This window comes from Bubalus bubalis, chromosome 20 (genome assembly GCF_019923935.1).
Source record: "Bubalus bubalis isolate 160015118507 breed Murrah chromosome 20, NDDB_SH_1, whole genome shotgun sequence".
NCBI classification, from domain to species: Eukaryota; Metazoa; Chordata; class Mammalia; order Artiodactyla; family Bovidae; genus Bubalus; species Bubalus bubalis.
Window position 1 is genome coordinate 12,084,598 of NC_059176.1, and position 21,136 is coordinate 12,105,733.

At 40.3% G+C, this 21,136-nt stretch overlaps 1 protein-coding gene across 2 annotated transcripts in view; it reads right to left on the reverse strand.

Annotated features, from left to right (window-relative positions):
- UNC79 (unc-79 homolog, NALCN channel complex subunit) overlaps positions 1-21,136 on the reverse strand; it is a 282,068-nt gene that overhangs the window by 99,524 nt on the left and 161,408 nt on the right. For both annotated transcript variants that reach the window (XM_044932849.2, XM_044932848.2), the window contains exons 21-27: positions 18,489-18,568; positions 18,256-18,404; positions 13,944-14,101; positions 9,466-9,647; positions 7,207-7,408; positions 6,385-6,564; positions 4,900-4,965 (exon numbers count right to left, since the gene is read on the reverse strand). In XM_044932849.2, coding sequence (XP_044788784.1) covers positions 4,900-4,965; positions 6,385-6,564; positions 7,207-7,408; positions 9,466-9,647; positions 13,944-14,101; positions 18,256-18,404; positions 18,489-18,568 — 1,017 coding nt within the window. The remainder of the gene's footprint in view (positions 1-4,899; positions 4,966-6,384; positions 6,565-7,206; positions 7,409-9,465; positions 9,648-13,943; positions 14,102-18,255; positions 18,405-18,488; positions 18,569-21,136) is intronic.

A 21,136-nucleotide genomic window follows, 5' to 3' on the forward strand; every position in this document is an offset into this window, starting at 1 on the left:
CCCAACGTTATCCCATGAATGTGGCCCCCAGGAGCCATTCTTATTAATATGCCCACCCTCCTCTCAGCAACTGTGACCCCTAAATTCTATAAATCTCAAAAACAAGAAAGGAGAGAAGAATAAAGACTCCTCAAAGGTAAGTGCTATGCCTTATCCAAATTTTATACCTCTCACAGAATAGGGGGCAGTGATTGACACATAGTATATGTTCATTACTTGTAAATGTTTAAGTGCCCTGAATTTAAGTAAATATTTCAGATCTTTTCTACATGGGAGAAAAATGGATGAAGTCCCCAAAGAGCAAAGAAGTAGGTAAGGAAATAGAGAACATTCCTCTGTGGAGGTCAACTCACTGACCCCTCCAGCAAGTGACAAACCAACAAGTGGCAATTAGGTAGTGGAAGGAGGTTTCCATGAGCTTATCCTGCACTCGGTCCAGAGAAACCAATGAGCGAGCACTATAAATGAGTCTGCACCATGTTGGTAGTTCTAACTACACTACCTCACTGATCTCCCTAGCTCATTCATTCGACTTGAGGCTTCATTCACAGCAGTTCTGTTGTGTATGCACAAAGCCACAAAAGGGCTGGGAAGATGGGGCCAGATGCTAACTGCAAAGCCTCGTATGCTTCCCATCCCTGCCTCTCTCCCACATCTATCACCATGATTTACCTCCTAGCCACCTGTCTCAGCCTGACTGAGAAGTCACCTGCCCACGAGACCTTCCCTGTTGCGTCCAGCTCTCCTCCCACCGCAGTTGACATGAATGAACCTGTAGGACTATCACTGTCCCTGGAGCTGAGAGTTCACTTATGGTCACACTTCATCTCTCTTGACTATAAGCAAGTGGACAGTATAAAAATTTCTGATGTAGCTCTACATTCCTCCTAGTACCGCAAGTGCCCAGTAATGCTTTGTTCAATAGAAACTCTCATTTCCAAAACTATCATTTCAGACAAGGGCATTCCTATATAAGCAATTACATTCTAATGCAAGAGACCTGGGTTTGATCCCTGGGTCGAGAAGATCCCAATTTTGCAAGTTAGTGAAAACATGAACTATTAACCACCTCTAGAAAAAAAAGAAAGAGCCTCAAGAGAAGTTAGTTGGAATTCTAGGCTGAACACTAAAAGGGAGGCAGGAATGCAAGAGAGCTTTACTTATGATACCCAGTATTAAGTACATTCTCTTGTTGATATAAATTCAGACCAAGAGATCTTAAGATTTCTCTTTAGGTTGGAGTAGAATTGCAAGTATCCATGTCCCTTTAGGGATTAGATTGGCTCTTCAGACCGATTTGTGAATCTTCTTCAGGAAGATCCTTTGGTCTGGAAACCCATGGGCTTACATCACACTGTAGCGGGCTTGAATGCCCAGGTCAGCTCCCTGACAAGACTGGTGTCCTCGCGTCCCCTAAGACAGGAATACCCGTAGACGAACTCATTGAGAGGTAGCTTTAGTGGAAAGAAAAGCAGATCAAGTCTCCTGGACTCAAGTCTCTAACTAATTAGTTACATGTGACCTTGAGCAAATTAGGCAAGCAGAATTACTTAGCCCTTCAAGACCTCAGTTTTCCTGTCTGTATATAAAGTGGAAAAAATACTTAATGCATATGCAGAATTGTTGTGAAATTGAAATTAGATAATTTGCATTAAAAACAGTCTTTATAAAGAGGTACGCTACATATATAAACGTTCTTGCTGTTTTTATTATTAACATTATATACCTACTATTATTTAATTACTCATTCCAGGGGATGAGAACAAGATATAATTAAGTTTCCCATGGGGTTGATACCATTTCAGTATTGTCCAATTATGTAACTGCTGCATTATATTCAATTACTATTCAAAAGGTGTTCTGAATCACCAAAAACAAAGAATTCCCGATTCTCAAAGCATCAGTGAAAAAACAGCTTATATATAATTTGTAATTATACCAACTTCGGATTAGCAGGTGAAATTGTGTATTTCATCAGTTAGGATTAAATGAAGGTGCTGAGCTCCTTCCTGCTAGCACTACCATACGTGTCTTGCAAGACAGATCAAGACATGCAGGCTTGAGATCCAGATCTGTCATCAACAAGTTTGTGAAACTTGTTCCTTTCTGGAAGCCTCAGTTTCCTCTTCTGGAAAATGAGAATGTTAACATATCTCTAATGTTTCAGCTATGACAGTCTATGAATTTTACTTATATGCACAGAGGTCTTTGAGATAAATATATATATACTTATGACTGACTCATGTTACTGTACAGCAAAAAACAATACAAATTTGTAAAGCAATTATCCTCCAATTAAAAATAAAATAAAAAAAAATTATTAACTCATAAAAAAAGTCAACAGAATAATACAACTCTTTGGTAGCCTTGCATAGTTTCCCCTCTTTAAAAGCATGTTTCTGTTGCAAAATTTGCTCTGGACAATATATAAAGGCTAAGATTAGAGAGTCATAAACTGTATATCCAGTGCCAAAAGTTTCGACCTAAACATCAACTAAAATTAAGTCTTGCTGCATAATCGAAGGACATCTGCCTTATTTCGGGCCTAATCAATAAGAGGTCTTGCACAGAGGCGCTCATTACTTGTTCCAAACAAAAGTATGTTCCTTAAACAGCAAGGTCTTTGGTTTCTATTTAATTACTATCTTAAACCACCCTGTACAATCTTATGATTATCCTGGCGTGTTTTTGCTTCCAGGGTAAAACACTCAGTGTTCAGTAAATAATAATGCAAAAATGAAAAACTAGTTTCAAATTGCCTTAAAAGCTGAGCCATCTGTTTCCAAATCTAAGCAAGTTTTGCTTATGGTGGTGTCACCTCTCTAGAAGCCTCAGCTTTTCATTTAATTTAAACAATGCTGTCATCTGCCCTTTTTCCATCTGATCACTTATGGTGGGACAATTAGACACCTAAAAGCTTAACTTCAAGATACATATGTATATGCTTTTCCAAAGACATGTGAGAGGACTCCTATGATAGGATTGTTTGCATGCATGCATGCTAAGTCGCTTCAGTCGTGTCTGACTCTGTGCGACCCTATGGACAGCAGCCCCCAGGCTCCTCTGTCCATGGGATTCTCTAGGCAAGAACACTGGAGTGGGTTGCCATTTCCTTCTCCAGATAGGATTGTTTAAATGGGTAATAATAAAGACTAGCTTTTCAACTAAGCCTTAAGATGAAAAGATATGGTGAGATAAAGATAATTTATGAAATTCCATAAGAACCAATCTCAAAAAGACTTAACTGAAGAGGAAATGAGTGATTTTCATATTTTTAATGACACACAGGGTCAGAAATTCTTATTTTTATTCTTTAAATTAAAAAAAAACCAAAAACCTCAGCACAGTTGAGGCCTGAGTGGTGCTCAAAACAAAGTAGAGAGAAGGGGACTTCCCTGGTGGTCCAGTGATTAAGAATTTGCCTTCCAATGCAGGGGATGAGGGTTCGATCCATGGTCAGGGAAGAAAGATCCCACATGATATGGGACAATTGAGCCAGAGCACCTCAGCTAAAGAGCCTGTGCGCTCTAAAGCCCATGCTCCACAACGAACAGCCCATGCACTGCAATGAAGACCCACCACAGCCCAAAACAAAACAAAAAAACAAAGTAGAGGGAGTCTGAGATGTGTCTGCTGTCCCTTTTATCTCATGAGTTTTAAAAGAGAAAATACACTTTGACGAACATCTGCCATTTGCATTCCTAATATTAGGGGCTCTCTCTCTTCTCCTCCTCTCCCACCCCTCACTGGTTCTCTTTCTAGCAGATTATTTTTTTAATAAATTTATTTATTTATTTTCTGGCTGCAATGGGTCTTCATTGCTAGGCAAGGGCTTTCTCTAGTTGCAGTGAGCGGGGGCCACTCTTCACTGTGACGGGCAGGCTTCTCGTCATGGTGGCTCCTCGTGCTGCGTTAGCCCCGGCTCTAGAATGCACGGGCTTCAGGAGCTGCAGCACGCAGGCTGAGCTACCCCGCCACATGTGGGATCTCTCCAGACCAGAGATCAAACCCATGTCCCCTGCACTGGCAGGTGGTTTCTTAACCACTAGATCACCAGGGAAGTCCCTTTAGAACACATTCTTGAATGTCTTCTTACTTGAAATTTTCCTTCTGAGAGTATCGGTACCATTCTGAAAAGTTTATTTTAAAACTATTCTTAGATGAAAAACCAGACATTATATAGCATGATACATAGGTGGCAGTTAACCAGGTTTGTTTTGGACAAACAGGCAGGTACTCAGAATCTCCACAATTTTCCCAACAAGCACAGCATTAAGTGTGTAGATAACATTCGGTCTGTAGTAGCTTTGCCAGCATCCCTTCAACCCTAAAGATACTTTATGATAAACTATCTATCAAAATGTCAAAGGATAGTTAGTTACCCTCTACCAAGCTGAATATGATCCTCTAAAGAATTGAAATCCTCCTTTCTCTGAGAGATAGAAATGCATGTGAGAGTTGCAAAGAATCAGAAATGGCTAAGGGGATGAGTGAATGATGGTGGCTTAAATGTATAACCTTTTAAAATGTAAATGAAATGTTTTTCCTAGAGCCGATATATATGAAAGTAATATTTCTATGTGTAAAAACACATACAAATATAAGTGCTATGCATCATTCTATTCATACTGGCTCTCGGGGGAAAAAGTGCACACCCCTTGGGTAACAGGATGCTTCTTACTGGACCATAAGTTAACAGGATTAAAAGTCATCTGCCAATTTGAAAATTGAAAGAATTGCCATGTCAGGGACTCACACACTTGAGCATCTGAGGTGAAACCCTTGGAGCTTTCCAATCATAATTACATCGATCAGGTCCAGTTAGAGACACCTCATTTTTTACCTTGTCCACCTGTGATAGATACTTGCATACGGCCCTTCAACGTCAGAAGTACCCACCTGGCGTCTGTTCGGGTGTCCCACCGAGAGCTGGAGCAGACTGCTCATGCCTGGTCAACCTCACAGCTTAAAAATCAACAACAACTCTATTTAAATAAGCATTAAAAACAACTTGAGCCTAGAAAACATACTCAGCACTAACTGCATTGGATAGCAGGAGCAAGTTGTGCTTTCTTATTTGTAATTAACATCACAGACAAGAGGTTTACGTCCTAAAAGTTTTGTGGTTTTCTTTGAATCTAAAGAACATCCTTCAATGTGACTTCAATTCTTATCCTTCAAAAATCGTCATGTGAATCAATGAACAAGAAATATCAAGAAAGAAACTTTAGGTCCCAAATTGATTAGTTAAATAAAAGAGCTGGGAAATTCATATAGAAATTGTAATTTATTTAAGTACTGCTTTCTAGGATCTGATGCAGTTTCACCTGGTCCTGATACTGCTAGAGGTTATTCTTAAATGGCCATCTCTTATTATCTTTGCTCCCTGAAAAGCTGAGTTATTGATTGCTTAAAGGGCTTTCAATGACTCTTCCAAAGTTCAAAATACCACATTTCCATAGCTTGTCATAAAATAGAGAAAATGCAATAAACAAAATAAAATCATATTTATGATTTAAAATGGTTATGTCACATAAAGCTGTCTTCTAAGAAATGCCAATGAAAAAGCAAACATTTCAGCTTCTGACAGGATAAAAAAATATGTTTTATGGTGCTATTAACTTAACGACAGTTATTTAAAAATTAAATCATTTCATAAATGTTACATTTAATGCACTCATTCACTAATATGATGACAGTTATGATTTTTAATTATTTGTCATTCATGAGCCATTGCTAATTGTTACAGTCGATCTAGTTATTTGATAATTTTTTGTCTTCTTTAAAACTGCTATATAAAGGAAGACCTTTGGAAAACAATAATATATGGCTTTTTTTTTTTTAGATGGCAATGATGTTTATTTTTATTTATAAATTATCTAGTGAAGTTGGGCAGAAATTCAACTTCTCAGCCTGATTTTTTCTTTTTTTGAAAACACCATTGTTATTGGTTTTCTGGGAGTCTGCTGGCTGCCTTTGTCATGCATTCCAAATTTCCACTCTTCCCCTCTTAGTTGCCCTGGGTCTTGTCAGAGTTTCATCCAGGAAGCTCTTAGGTTACCATACTAGTGGTGGAAACCTTCATATTCTAGGACTCAGGAACAAATGCTTCTTCTGCATTTCCTGCCATGCATCAGTGGATTTGCTGCCTTCTACGTCTCAAAACAATCCACTGCTGGATCAGGGCTTTGCTTCACCAGCAGCCAGGAAAAGCCATCCAGGGCACTGATACACCTGGGGGGACCCTCTAGGGAACGTGAAGGTCAATGCAACTGAAGGAGCTCAGTTTGCTAAGTACATTACTCTCTGAACATTCAACAAGACAGGTCAGCCTCAGAAAGACATCAAACAGATTTAAAGGGAGGATGAAAGAAGATACTCAACGGATTTTGGAGGTTAGGGTCTCGGGGAGGGAGAGCGCCCTCTTGGATTCCGCGGGTCCTTTCACGCTGTCTCGGAGGGAACGCACACTTTTCTGGCGGTTCCTTGCAAAACGAGCCCTCTTGATCTTCCACAACGCGGCATCACTGAGGTTAGCGACATTGGTCCTCACAGCAGTGATAGCTTTGCAAAAGGAATTAGAGGCGATCATTTTCCTTAACTAGCTAAGTTATATACAACTATTCTGAAACAATCCATTCCTGTATATTTTCAATATTAAAAATCATTTCCATGGATACACTTCTCATTCATCTGTCTCCCTCTATAAGATTTATATTTAAAAAAATGTAACTATTACCTGTTTCAACTATCACTTATCATTTTTCTGTTTAAATTGTAAGGTTAAATTATCTAATTTTGTTATCACTGGATAAATAGTCGAGTGACCAAAGACTTTCCTCCATCTATTTAGAGCTGCAGGTAACTAATTACTAAGCAAGGAAGTGTAAATTTACAAAGTACAAATAAATCTCATGAAGTTGCTCACAAACATAAACAGATGATTGAATAATATTTAAGGGACACAGAGTCACAAATGGTTTTCATTGGTCCTCAAATAAATGAGAATTTTGATGTTGAAGTGCCAGAAAATAGTTAACCTGCAGACTACAACAGTAGATATTCGATAAACATTTGATGAACTGAGTACATGAAGTCAAGGTAGTTTCCATAATGGGAAATGAAACTACATGCAGAGAATCCAGCTTATCCAGGAAGCACAGGAATAGGAACTGACTTTTAAAGCAAGTTCTTTGTTTTGCTTACTTGTAGGAAAAGGAAATTCTTTGTTACAATCCAAATGTAGCTGAGCTTCCAAAGAAAGCGTTTCAAATCTGTTGACAAAGAACTCCCAACTCAAAGCAGGAATATCTTGCTTGAGAAAATGTAAGAGTAAAAGCTTGCTCAATATTGTGGGTCGATCTTTAACCACAGTATCAAACTGGAAGTCAAGACAAAGACACAGACCCTGGAGAAAGGTTAAAAAAACGTCAGATGTACATACACTAAGCAAAGTGAAATAAGGCAGCCTCCTCAATACACACTTATAATGGAGAATGATTCAGTTGAAATCTTCTTGGATTGGGTTTTTGGTAGGGGAAAAATGTGGAAGAGAAGTTTCATCTAATCATTGAATATCTCTTGAATTTTGACTCAGAAATCTGAGCTACATGTATATTACTGATTTTTCTGATACATTGTATAATGACCACTTACTCCGAATACTCAATACAATAAACGACTTTCACCGTCTACTGTCTATGTGTATTCTAAAATGTAGTTTTGGAAGTATGATTCTCTTAGTAGACACTACAGGCATTAAAAAAAAATTGGTTTGAGGATATATGGATTAAGTGGTTATTATACAATGTATCAGGAAAAATTAATATACATGTAGCTCAAATTACTAAGTCAAAATTTAAGGAATATTCAATGATTAGGAGAAACTGCTCTCCCACACTTTTTTTTCCTACCAAAAAGAAGATGCACTTCCACTTACTAGCCATGTAACTCTGAAAAAGTTACTTAACCTTTCTAACTCTCAACTTCTCTATCTGTAAATTTGGAACACACAAGAGGTTATTGTGAGGATTAAATGAGGTAATACATGATGGAACACTTATAATACATTGCCCTGGAAATACAATACATGTTTCACAAATTCTGGTTCTTCCCATTATTGTTACTTTTAATAATAACAATATGCTAATGTGGAAAAACAGCAGAACAGGACTTTGGAGGGTCTAAACTTGGTTCTCCCCTGAATTCACTCTGTGTTCTTTGAAAAGCCACATTATCTCTCTGAGACTTCATTTCTTCAAGTATAAAATAAAGGTACCAAACAGGATAAACAATTCTCTCCAAGTTTCACATTTCATGTCTTTCTGACGTTAATTTGTGGCATTTTGTTTCAGCAGCATATTTACCTTCTCTTATTTTGCTCTGATCTATATTATCGTTCATCTGATTTCTCTTAGCATCTAGCTTTAATGACAAGAACTTCCCACCCTGGGGCTTCCCAGGCAGTTCAGGTGGTAAAGAGTCTCCCTGCAATGCAGGACACCTGGGTTTGATCCCTGGACCAGGAAGACCCCTGGAGAAGGAAATGGCAACCCACTCCAGTATTCTTGTCTGGAAAATCCCATGGACAGAGGAGCCTAGCAATCTGCAGTTCATGGGGTTACAAAAAGTCAGACATGACTGAGCGACTAACACTTTCACTTTTCACTTCTTCCCACTCTGGAGTCAGTTGAATGGTAGAAAATAAACCAACCTAGCTTAAAAGTCTGCCACATACAAAAAATTATACAATACTGCATCTGGCAGAAATGATAGCAGCATGGGGACAAAAACTGAAAAGAAAGAATCAACAAAGAAAACAAGAGGTCTGTTAATATGTTGTGGTTCTAGGATGTTGTTCCCAATTAAAAAATTTCCAGTGTCAAAACTGGAAGCTGAGATTAGTAAAGACTTCCTTAGACACATGTTCTTTGAGAATTTGGAGAGGGACATGCAGGAAAATAGCACTGAAACTTTTAATACTACAGAATGTGGAAAAATATACAGTGCACAGAATGTTAGCACACAAAATGTGAAATGTTAAGTTGCAAAGCCTCATGACAATCAAGAAGTCTACAGTTATGACCCAGGACAGTGACCTCAGGTTCATTCCCTGGATTCAATGGCCATGATAATGACTAGTCTATCTTTCAGTTATCACAGGGGTTTATAAGAATCAAAGGGAAAAATGCAGGATATCACTTAAGAAAGGATAATGTGCTATACAAGGATGGAATAAAGTAGTTATTATGAAGTTGTATTGATATTAAATTGAGAAGTAAAGTTGTCACCAATGAGTAAATATCTCTCAAAGTCCTTCTCTGAGCAGAAAAAAAAATTTCTGGTGTTAGCAGCAGCAGCGGCATTTTGTGTGTGTTATGTGACAAATGACTCAGTGAGTTGGTACAGAAGAGCAGAGTGCCATATGTGGAGCAGACAATGCCCATCACAGGGCAGGAACATCACCTGCAGTGCTGGCCTCTTTATGGTGTCAAGCAGGAGACCGGCCCTCGTAGCCACAGCTGGGTTGACGTCCTCCACAGCTGTCAGGAAGCAGCAGAAGGCGTGTGCCAGGGAGTATTTCAGTAGGTGGTTTTTGGTCACTGAGTGAATATCCAGAAATCTACAAATTACAGCCACTTTTTCCACTGCAATATCAAAGGCACACAACAACAAAAAATGACATTTATTTAGACAGTCTGAGAAATGAATCCACAGAGGATAAAGTTAGTTCAGGGTGCCCTCACACGGATCTTAAACACCAAGAGGAAATTTCAATGCCACCCTTCTTGAGTGTTCTGTTTTATCTGTGTGGCAGAGAGTATTTCTACTCAGTGCAGTAGTTTTCTGCCAGGCAGCCTTGATTTAGTTCTGGGTGTTTTTTCTTTAATGCTCTCTACTTTTGTTGAACTTCCAATCATATTTCAAACTCTTCAAAATGCCTCTATGTTCATTTCCTTGTCCATTCTACAGAGATTCTGTAGGCATGTTCTACAGAGGCTCTGCAGACCACACAGGGAGGCGGGACGTGCCCGCCAAGGCTAGCTCTAGGTTCTTAGCATGTCATGAAGTGATATGACAACCACTTCCTGGGGCTACAGAAGCCACATATTTCTTCCATGAAATAGATGCACCCTTACTTGATAGCGTTCTAATTATTTTGCAAATCTATGTTGAATTATTCCAGCCACTCTTTAAACATAGCTTTATAAAAGTTATAGTAGCTAGTAAAGCAATATAGTTCCATGCAAAGACATTTCAGGTCTTTATTTAAGCTGTTCCAGCAGCCTAAAGAGAATATTCCTTCTATTCTTTTCCACTTTTTGACACTCTATCATCCTTAAAGAGTTTGCTGCTGAAATTCTACTGTTCTGTAAAGTCACTCTGACTTTCTAGAATGTCCTTTGCATCCCATGAACACCTGCAAAATTACAACTCACTTACCTATGGCATTTGTGTGTTCACATATAGCTATATGACATATTTCTTGTTGTGATCTTGAATTATATTTGTACCTTTATAGTTTCTTAACCTCTTACATGTTTATATTCCGTCACATCAATTAAATTAGGAGCCTCTTAAGAGCAGGAATATGTTCACATACTATTTTTGTTACTCCCATAGTACCTAGTACATATAGTACTTATTCAATAAATTCATAAATTCATTTATTTTATATATATATATGTATATATAAAACTAAGATCATTCTACATTTGTTATATAAAATATACCTATAAATATTTTATATATAAAAAGCAGAGACATTACTTTGTGGACAAAGGTCCACATAGCCAAAGCTATGGTTTTTCCAGTAATCATGTACAGATGTGAGAGTTGGACCATAAAGAAGGCTGAGCGCCAAAGAATTGATGCTTTTGAATTGTGGTGTTGGAGAAAACTCTTGAGAGTCCCTTGGACTGCAAGGAGAACAAACCAGTCCATCCTAAAGGAAATCAGTCTTGAATATTCATTGGAAGGACTGATGCTGAAGCTGAAGCTCCAATACTTTGGCCAACTGATGCAAAGAGCCAACTCATTAGAAAAGACTCTAATACTGGGAAAGCTTGAAGGCAGGAGGAGAAGGGGATGACAGAGGATGAGATGGTTGGATGGCATCACCGACTTAATGGACATGAGTTTGAGTAGGCTCTGGGAGTTGGTGATGGACAGGGAAGCCTGGCGTACTGCAGTCCATGGGGTTGCAAAGAGTCAGACATAACTGAGCAACTGAAGAGCTCATTCTAAGACAAAAGAGATCATTCTAAGTAGTTGGGGGAGATGGAAGTAAATGGGAAAATGAACTGTTTCGGACTGAATGTTTGTGTCCCCTCCAAAAATTGATATGTTGGAGTCTTAATTCCCAATGTAATGGCATTTGGAGGTGGGACCTTGGGAGGTAATTAGGTTTAGATGACATCATGAGGGTAGGCTCCCTTTATGGGATTGGTGAACTTATAATAAAAAGAAGGGAGACCAGAGTTCTCTCTCTCTCCACTATGTAAAGATATAACAAGAAGGCAGTCATCTACAAGAGAAGAACAGAACCCTCACAAAGGAACCCAATAATCTGGAGCCTTGATCTTGAACTTCCCAGCCTCCAGAATGATGAGAAATAAATTTCTGTTGTTTAAGCCACCCAGTCTATGGTATTCTGTTATGGTTTCTCAAGTAGACTAATTATGTGAATGATTCTCAGATCTTGACTTCAAAGTCAAGTCAACTAAAAGAGATAACACAAGTACAATTATAATAGAAATGTAATGTAAAAGGCTGGAACTGCCATTAACGAGGTAGAAATAAAATGCTATGGGAGATTAGAGGATAAAGAAATGACTTTCCACTGAACGAATAGAGAAAGTGAAACTCAATGGGGGCATTTGAAGACTCATGAAATGGAGGTGGCATTTGAATGGGACCTGGAATGGAAGAAAGATTCATTAGAAAAGACCCTGATGTTGGGAAAGATTGAAGGCAGGAAGAAAAGAGGATGACAGAGGACGAGATAGATGGTTGGATGGCATCACCGACTCGATGGACACAAGTTTGAGCAAGCTTCAGGAATTGGCAATGCACAGAGAAGCCTGGCATGCTGCAGTCCATCAGGTCACAAAGAGTCAGACTCAACTGAGTGACTGAACTGAACTGAACTTGAATGGAAGAGGACTTCAGATGGAGAGCACAGAATGGTCAACACATGGATGAAGAAAAGCAAAAAGCAATGGAGAAATAGCAATGGTATATGTAGAAAGAAAAGCGAGAAATAAGGCTGCAAACACTTGCAGTTAGACCATGGGAATCTTTGAATGTCTGTTTAAGGACTCTGAAATTTATTCTCTAGGCATCTAAAGACCTATTAAAATTTTTTGAGTAGAAAAGCAATATAATCAGATATTTATCTGCTTTGTTTGTATTCAAATGTCTATAAAATGTTGTCAATACCCTGTAGTCTTTTGCTAGAAAGTTTTACTCTAATTTCATACAACATCATGTGCTGTCACATAAATAAGCCAGCCCTGGGATTCATGGGACATTAAAAGCAAGAACTCCTTGAGGTGATCAGATGTTAGGGAACTAAACTCAAGGTATAGTAATTAACTCACCTGATGGAACTTCCATTTCTCTGCAAAATTTCTGAGACACTAAAATATACTGCAGATGGTGACTGCAGCCATGAAATTAAAAGACGCTTACTCCTTGGAAGAAAAGTTATGACCAACCTAGATAGCATATTCAAAAGCAGAGACATTACTTTGCCAACAAAGGTCCATCTAGTCAAGGCTATGGTTTTTCCAGTGGTCATGTATGGATGTGAGAGTTGGACTGTGAAGAAAGCTGAGTGCCAAAGAATTGATGCTTTTGAACTGTGGTATTGGAGAAGACTCTTGAGAGTCCCTTGGACTGCAAGGAGATCCAACCAGTCCATTCTGAAGGAGATCAGCCCTGGGATTTCTTTGGAAGGAATGATACTAAAGCTGAAACTCCAGTACTTTGGCCACCTCATGCGAAGAGTTGACTCATTGGAAAAGACTCTGATGCTGGGAGGAATTGGGGGCAGGAGGAGAAGGGGACGACAGAGAATGAGATGGCTGGATGGCATCACTGACTCGATGGACGTGAGTCTGAGTGAACTCCAGGAGGTGGTGATGGACAGGGAGGCCTGGCGTGCTGTGATTCATGGGGTCGCAAAGAGTCAGACATGACTGAGCGACTGAACTGAACTGAACTGAAAATATACCAAACCATTCTGATCAGGCACACTGTGGTGTGCCAACCCTGCTTGCTACCCCTTGAGAGTGGGAGTACCAGCAGATTAGAGTGACAGTGAGGCCAGCAGATATAAGACTAAGACGCACCCAGGTTCGTTCCATACCCTGTTCCTCTAGGAGCCTGCCATTCTAAGCACTAGGAATTACAAGCACCCCTGCAGACTTGGTCCCTGATGTTTCAATGGCAAGAGTACAACAGCAGAGCTTCTCAAACTTCACTGAATTACCTGGAAAGAACTTGTTAGAAATATAGATTTCTGGCCTCACCTCCTAAAATTCTGATTCAGTAGGTCTAGAATGAGGCCCAGTAATCTGCATTTTAAGCGAACATTTCCAGGTATTCCATTGCAAGTAACCTATTAGGCTGACTACCATTCACACCAGGACCCCTTTGAGAGTAAACAGGGGTACAATTAATAAGCACTTCTGGACAACAGGCATACACTGGGACTATCTTAGACAAACCTAGACAGGGTCAACCTACCTAAGGACCATCCTGAAAAATTCTGTTATCAAGGAAGCTCAATTAAATAGAGCCAACAAAGAACATTAGCAAGCAGGACAACACCTTCTAAAAAGAAGGGAGGAAAAGGAAGGGCCAGAAAGAGATATCATGACTGGACATCTGGTTTACCTGGTGAACCAGAGAGAATTTTTAAGCTAATACAGAGGTACCTGCTTCAAACCTCATCTTCCAGTCTTTGCTGTTGAAATTGCCGTTTATGATTGTCCAAAAGATGTCAGCACCATGAGGAAGTGACAAAGCGTGAAGAAGGAGAGGAACTGCCAACGAAGACAGCTGGGAGAATTCAGATTTGACGACTCTCCACAGGCTGGGGAATCAAGAAAAAGCAAAGTGGTTACAGTTACAACAAACTTTCTAGAAATAAATCTTATTATCTTAATTTATGGGAAGTGTCGTTAACAGATGGCTGGTAGGGATGCTCTGATACACTCTTTTTCTATGCTCTTTTTCTATGTTAATTCTTTTTAAATGTTTGGCTGCATTCTGTAACATGTAGGACCTTAGTTCCCCAACCAGGGATCGAACCTTCAACCCCTGCATTCGGTGGAGCCTTAATCACTGAACTGCCAGGGAAGCCCTTTCCTATGTTAATTTTTTTTAAAGAAATTACTTTTATATAAGAACACAGAAAAACACTACCAGTTAACATTGCATGTTAACATAAAGTTTTAAACTGTATATTATAAATCCAGGTACATAAATGGACAATAACTGTTAAATAATAACTGATATCAGCTATGCTAAGATGATGAGGTGATAAGTGATTTTTGAAAATGCTCTTATAGTGAACATCTGGAGAATTTTATTGGTTTTGTTTGCCTAGCATCCTTTTATTCTTATCCTAGCAGACAACTCTCTTCCTATTAAGAACAGCCTCTGCACCAGCCGGCAGGTTATTAATCAAGTTCCCCCATCTTCTCTATCCCAAGAGTGAACACAAAGCCCAGACTGATCAGAATACCTCAATGTAATGAATAGAGTCATTAGTCCAGGGGTGGGCATGTGACCAAGCACGGGAATGCTGGCATCCTTTTCCAGGCTTTGGTATGTACTCTGAAATCTCAAGAATGAAGTGAGATGTGGCTCTAGAGCTGCTGGCCACCCTGTCCCACCTCACAGGGCAGCCTGCTGAAAGCCAGCACAGAGGGAACGAGGCTAAGCAATGTGCAGGGAGGGAGAGAGGGGTGGGGGAAGAGAGAGGGAAAACAAACAGAAAGGGGGAGGCATCCCTGGTAACATCTTAGGAATACTTGCCATTCCTAAAATCAGACCAATACTGCTCAAAAACACACCTTAGTAAGTTAAAGCAAAGTCCCTAACAATACATGCCAGAATAATTCTGAATGCATATTTTTAGTAATAATATTTTCAAATTTTTTATTCAGTTATCTAAAGTATGACTTTTGTTTGTTTTCACTTTGGTTTATTCTGTTTTGTTTCCTCTTTGGCTCTAAAGTTAATACCAGAATCAAAATGACATTTGACTTCCAAGCAAGACCATAAACTTTTTTGCCACTCAGTTTGTAGTCATTTCTTAGGGCAGCCTAGGAAACCAGTATATCTCCCCCTCCACCTCAGCCGAAACCTGACATCTTGCTGGTAACACAATTTCCCCTTAACCTCTCTATGAGTCTTCACCCTAGTCTTCACTAGCTCCACACAATCCTTGGTTCCCATGGCTTCCTCCAGGCCTTCTCTTACCAACCTCTTTCTATTGAAACCCATTCCATCTACTTACAGGGCCCTGTCCCCTCTCCCTTCCCTGCTGAATGTGGTCCCTGCTAGACTTTCTCCTCATCCAAGCCTCTGCCAATGTCTCTAGTGAATCCAGCCATGGTCTCACAGGTCCACCTCTTCCTCAGTCACAGTGGCCTTTATCTTACTCTATTGGGTGAGTCACTGACCTCCCCTCAGGAAGGCTGAGAACATTCAGTTCCCACCTCTGATCCTGACTTAGGCTATTTTTCCCTCTTTTCTATACTCTTCCCCCAAATGTCAAACCTCTTTTGGCTTCGCTTGCCTCCAGTTTTAGACGGGATCCCAGAGTCAACCATTTTGATCCTCTGGAATTCCTCATTCCTCTGACCTTCCACCATAATCAAAGCACTAATCCCCACTCCTGAATAAACCCATTGCCTACTTTTATCTACTTCCAGGCCCCAGAGTACTGGTGAAAAAAATCCACAAATTCCTACATGCCTGGCCCATCACAGTTAGGTGCCAGCTCACCTCGGCAAGGCCCCAAGGCTAGTGCTTCTTTGATGATTTCTTGCTGATGCCTTACTGCTTCCCTCATGTAACCTGTTCCACACTTTTTTCCATATTCTTCAAGCTCCCAACTCAATCTTTATCACCTCCTCCTTCTCAGAGGAAGACATCAGCATGTACTATTCTTAAGGTTCTAGTTACTTGTTATGATCCCCTTGACACTTTTCCTTTTCCTACAAATGCATCTCCTTTCAAAGGAAAAGGCATTCCTCCTCTTTCTCCCCACCCTTGTTCTTGATCTCACGTGCCTGCCTTCCAGGACTTGGCTCCACCAACTACTCCCTTTCCTCTACTCCTTTCTATGGACCATAAATGTTCCAAACTTCTTTATTCAAAACACACTTGACATCCACTTCTTTTCCCCTCTAAGTGTCTGATCATTACCTCGTTTTTGAACAAACTTTTCAGAAGGAAGTTCTGTATTATATCTTAACATTCCCAAAGCCTTTGCAAGCTCTTTGCACACCCTCAAATGCGGATGGTCCCCAGTGATCTCTTTTCTTCATGTGCTGTGCTGTGCTTTGTCACTCAGTCACATCTGACTCTTTGTGACCCCATGGACTGTAGCCCACCAGGCTCCTCTGTCCATGGGATTCTCCAGGCAAGAATACTGGAGTGGGTTGCCATGCCCTCCTCCAGGGGATCATCGCAACCCAGAGATCGAACCCAGGTCTCCTGCATTGCAGGTGGATTCTTTACCGTCTGAGCCACCAGGGAAGCCCAAGAATAGCCTGTCCCTTCTCCGGGGGATCTTCCTGACCCAGATGTCAAACCAGGGTCTCCTGCATTACAGGTGGATTCTTTATGAGCTGAGCTACCAGGGAAGCCCCTTTTGTTCATACTCATGCTATGAAAGTACAATTCTGATCCTGTTCATTGTTTCAAAATCTTCCATAGATCTCCAAACACCGTTAAGTAAGTAGTAGTAGCGTAGTCACTCAGTCATGTCCGACTCTTTGCAACCCCCTGCCAGGCTCCTCAGTCCATGGGGATTCACCAGGCAAGAATACTGGAGTGGGTTGCCATTCCCTTCTTCCCAACTCAGGGATTGAACACGGTCTCCCACACTACAGGCAGATTCTTTGAGCCACCGTGACATGTCTATATTATTATAATTAGATCAACAAATGTAAACATTGGGCTTCCCTGGTGGATCAGTGGTAAAGAATCCAGCTACCAGTGCAGGAGACACAATGCAAGAAGATCCCCTGCAGAAGGAAATGGCAACCCACTTGAGTATTCTCGCCTGGAAAATTCCATAGGCAAAGGAGCCTGGCAGGCTACAGTCCATGCAGTCACAAAAGAGTCAGACATGACTTCAAACAACAACAAAGCCTCTATTCTCAAAGGCCTTTCACTCTTGCGTCCCAACCTCCAGCCTCGCTTTCCATTCTAAGTCACTTAAGTCGTGTCCAACTCTCTGTGACCCTCTGGACTGTAGCCCTCCAGGCTCTTCTGCCCATGAGATTCTCCAGGCAGAAATACTAGAGTAGGCTGCCATTTCCTTCTCCAGGGGATCTTCTCGATCCAGGGATCCAACCTGCGTCTCCTGCACTGGCAGGTGGATTCTTTACCACTGAGCCACCTGGGAAGCCAAGTTAACCTGAACCACACTTTTGTTTTTTAATTATCTCATTTGTTTACATATTAAATGAGAATTATATTTTTTTGACTTATTTCCAAGAACACTGTAACAGTTATTTTAAGGTTGTCAGGAAGAAAATAATTAGTAAATCTAGGAAAATATTTTATTATTTTTCTCAAAATGCTTCAGCAATCTCTAAAAAATAACTTTTCAGACAATATATGGAGAGATTTAGATGCTTATTAGCAGTACTACTTCAAGTAAGATGTTGAGTCTTACTCAGTTGTACTTGGTATCTATTAACTTATACCAATTGATATTTTTCTAGCATACACTGTATTCTTAAGTCATCTAACAATTAAAAGGCATAAAATAATCCTTATTTTGCCTTTTCTACTTCTACAGTATCTAGCAAATTACTATTCCTCATGTTGATATACTTAAAAAATTAGACTATATAAAAGAAATGTAAGTAGTTCCTATAGGCAAATTAGTCTGTCCTGACTAAGAGAAATAATCCAATGAATTGATAAATCTTATTCTAACACTGATTTTCACAGATGAAATCTAAAATAGAAACAGACAAAAACACTATTAGGAAGACATACCTTGCAATCAGCATATGATCCTGAATATAGGCTAAAAATTGAGGATGATCTTTTCTAGCAATGTACAAACACTCTCCATGTAGACAGAGGATCTTCAGGCAATTGAGCATGTTAAAAAGAATGTCTGGCTCTTCAAACTTAGCCATTTCCTACGCAAAGAATCACATGTTTACCGAGTTATCGCAAATGGCAATGCTACCAAATAAAATATTCAAACATCTCAAAAAATATACCTGGAAAATGGTGTATATTAGTCTCAATGTTACTGGAAGCTGCTGGTAGCAAAACTTTCTTTCAGTATCATTCTTTATTGCTAGGAAGAAATAATTACACACAAGTTAGCACAACTCTTTTCCCCATCATTCATGAATTATCAAGACCATAAAATGAAGAGAAGTAAATATAGAATATATTAAAAATATTCATGTAAAGTGTTTCTTTGCTCTCCAAGTAAGCATATATACTTTCCATAATGCAAGTGCAGGAAAGCTAGATTTAGGATCCTTAGCTTCCAACTTCCACTGTGTATTCAGATATCTTTCATTCCCTGAAGCAACCCCAGCCCAGCCCTATGCTCCTGTGAGCACCTAGTTCCACTGATACCTGGAGGGGCCTAGGGCTTGGCTAGGTTTGCCTTCCTATTTGAAAGGGAGATAGTATAGTGTTAAAATATTAATCGTTCAGTCATGTCTGACTCTTTACAACCCCATGGACTGTAGCCCGCCAGGCTCCCCTCCATGGAACTTCCCAGGCAAGAATTCTGGAGTGGATTCCCATTTCCTTCTCCAGGGGATCTTCCTAACCCAGGGATCAAACCTGGGTCTCCTGCATTGAAGGCAGATTCTTTACCATCTGAGCCACTGGGGAATGCAGGTATTAGAGAGATGTGGGCTTCCCTGGTAGCTCAGATGGTAAAGAATCTGCTTGCAGTGCAGGCAGGGTTTGATTCCTGGGTCAGGAAGATCCCCTGGAGAAGGGAATGGCTACCCATTCCAGAATTCTTCCTGCAGAATTTCATGGACAGAGGACCTGATGGGCTACACAGTCCTTGGGGTCAGAAACAGTCAGACATGACTGAGCGACTGAGCAACTAACACTTTTACTTTCTTTTTCACTTTCAAAGAGACATATGCAAGTTGTATTAACACCTAAGGATTTACCCCAGGATTCAAATGTATCCTTTTCACACATGCACCGGACTTACTCCTGCAAAAAAAAAAAGAAAAAGGATACTTTTAAAGACTAGAGAATATTTAAGTGAGAACTATGAGATGGCAAGAATACACAGAAGAACTGTACAAAAAAGATCTTCACGACCCAGATAATCACGATGGTGTGATCACTGACCTAGAGCCAGACGTCCTGGAATGTGAAGTCAAGAGGGCCTTAGAAAGCATCACTACGAACAAAGCTAGTGGAGGTGATGGAATTCCAGTTGAGCTATTGCAAATCCTGAAAGATGATGCTGTGAAAGTGCTGCACTCAATATGCCAGCAAATTTGGAAAACTCAGCAGTGGCCACAGGACTGGAAAAGGTCAGTTTTCATTCCAATCCCAAAGAAAGGCAATGCCAAAGAATGCTCAAACCACCGCACAATTGCACTCATCTCACACGCTAGTAAAGTAATGCTCAAAATTCTCCAAGCCAGTCTTCAGCAATATGTGAACCATGAACTTCCTGATGTTCAAGCTGGTTTTAGAAAAAGCAGAGGAACCAGAGATCAAATTGCCAACATCCGCTGGATCCTAGAAAAAGCAAGAGAGTTCCAGAAAAACATCTATTTCTGCTTTATTGACTATGCCAAAGCCTTTGACTGTGTGGATCACAATAAACTGTGGAAAATTCTGAAAGAGATGGGAATACCAGACCACCTGATCTGCCTCTTGAGAAATTTGTATGCAGGTCAGGAAGCAACAGTTAGAACTGGACATGGAACAACAGACTGGTTCCAAATAGGAAAAGGAGTATGTCAAGACTGTATATTGTCACCCTGCTTATTTAACTTATATGCAGAGTACATCATGAGAAACGCTGGACTGGAAGAAGCACAAGCTGGAATCAAGATTGCCGGGAGAAATATCAATAACCTCAGATATGCAGATGACACCACCCTTATGGCAGAAAGTGAAGAGGAACTCAAAAGCCTCTTGATGAAAGTGAAAGTGGAGAGTGAAAAAGTTGGCTTAAAGCTCAACGTTCAGAAAACAAAGATCATGGCATCCGGTCCCATCCCTTCATGGGAAATAGATGGGGAAACAGTGGAAACAGTGTCAGACTTTATTTTTCTGGGCTCCAAAATCACTACAGATGATGACTGCAGCCATGAAATTAAAAGACGCTTACTCCTTGGAAGGAAAGTTATGACCAACCTAGATAGCATATTCAAAAGCAGAGACATTACTTTGCCAAAAAAGGTCCGTCTAGTCAAGGCTATGGTTTTTCCAGTGGTCATGTATGGATGTGAGAGTTGGACTGTGAAGAAGGCTGAGTGCCGAAAATTGATGCTTTTGAACTGTGGTCTTGGAGAAGACTCTTGAGAGTCCCTTGGACTGCAAGGAGATCCAACCAGTCCATTCTGAAGGAGATCAGCCCTGGGATTTCTTTGGAAGGAATGATGCTAAAGCTGAAACTCCAGTACTTTGGCCACCTCATGCGAAGAGTTGACTCATTGGAAAAGACTCTGATGCTGGGAGGGATTGGGGGCAGGAGGAGAAGGGGACGACAGAGAATGAGATGGCTGGATGGCATCACTGACTCGATGGAGTGAGTCTGAGTGAACTCCGGGAGTTGGTGAGGGACAGGGAGGCCTGGCATGCTGCGATTCATGGGGTTGCAAAGAGTCGGACATGACTGAGCGACTGATCTGATCTGATCTGATCT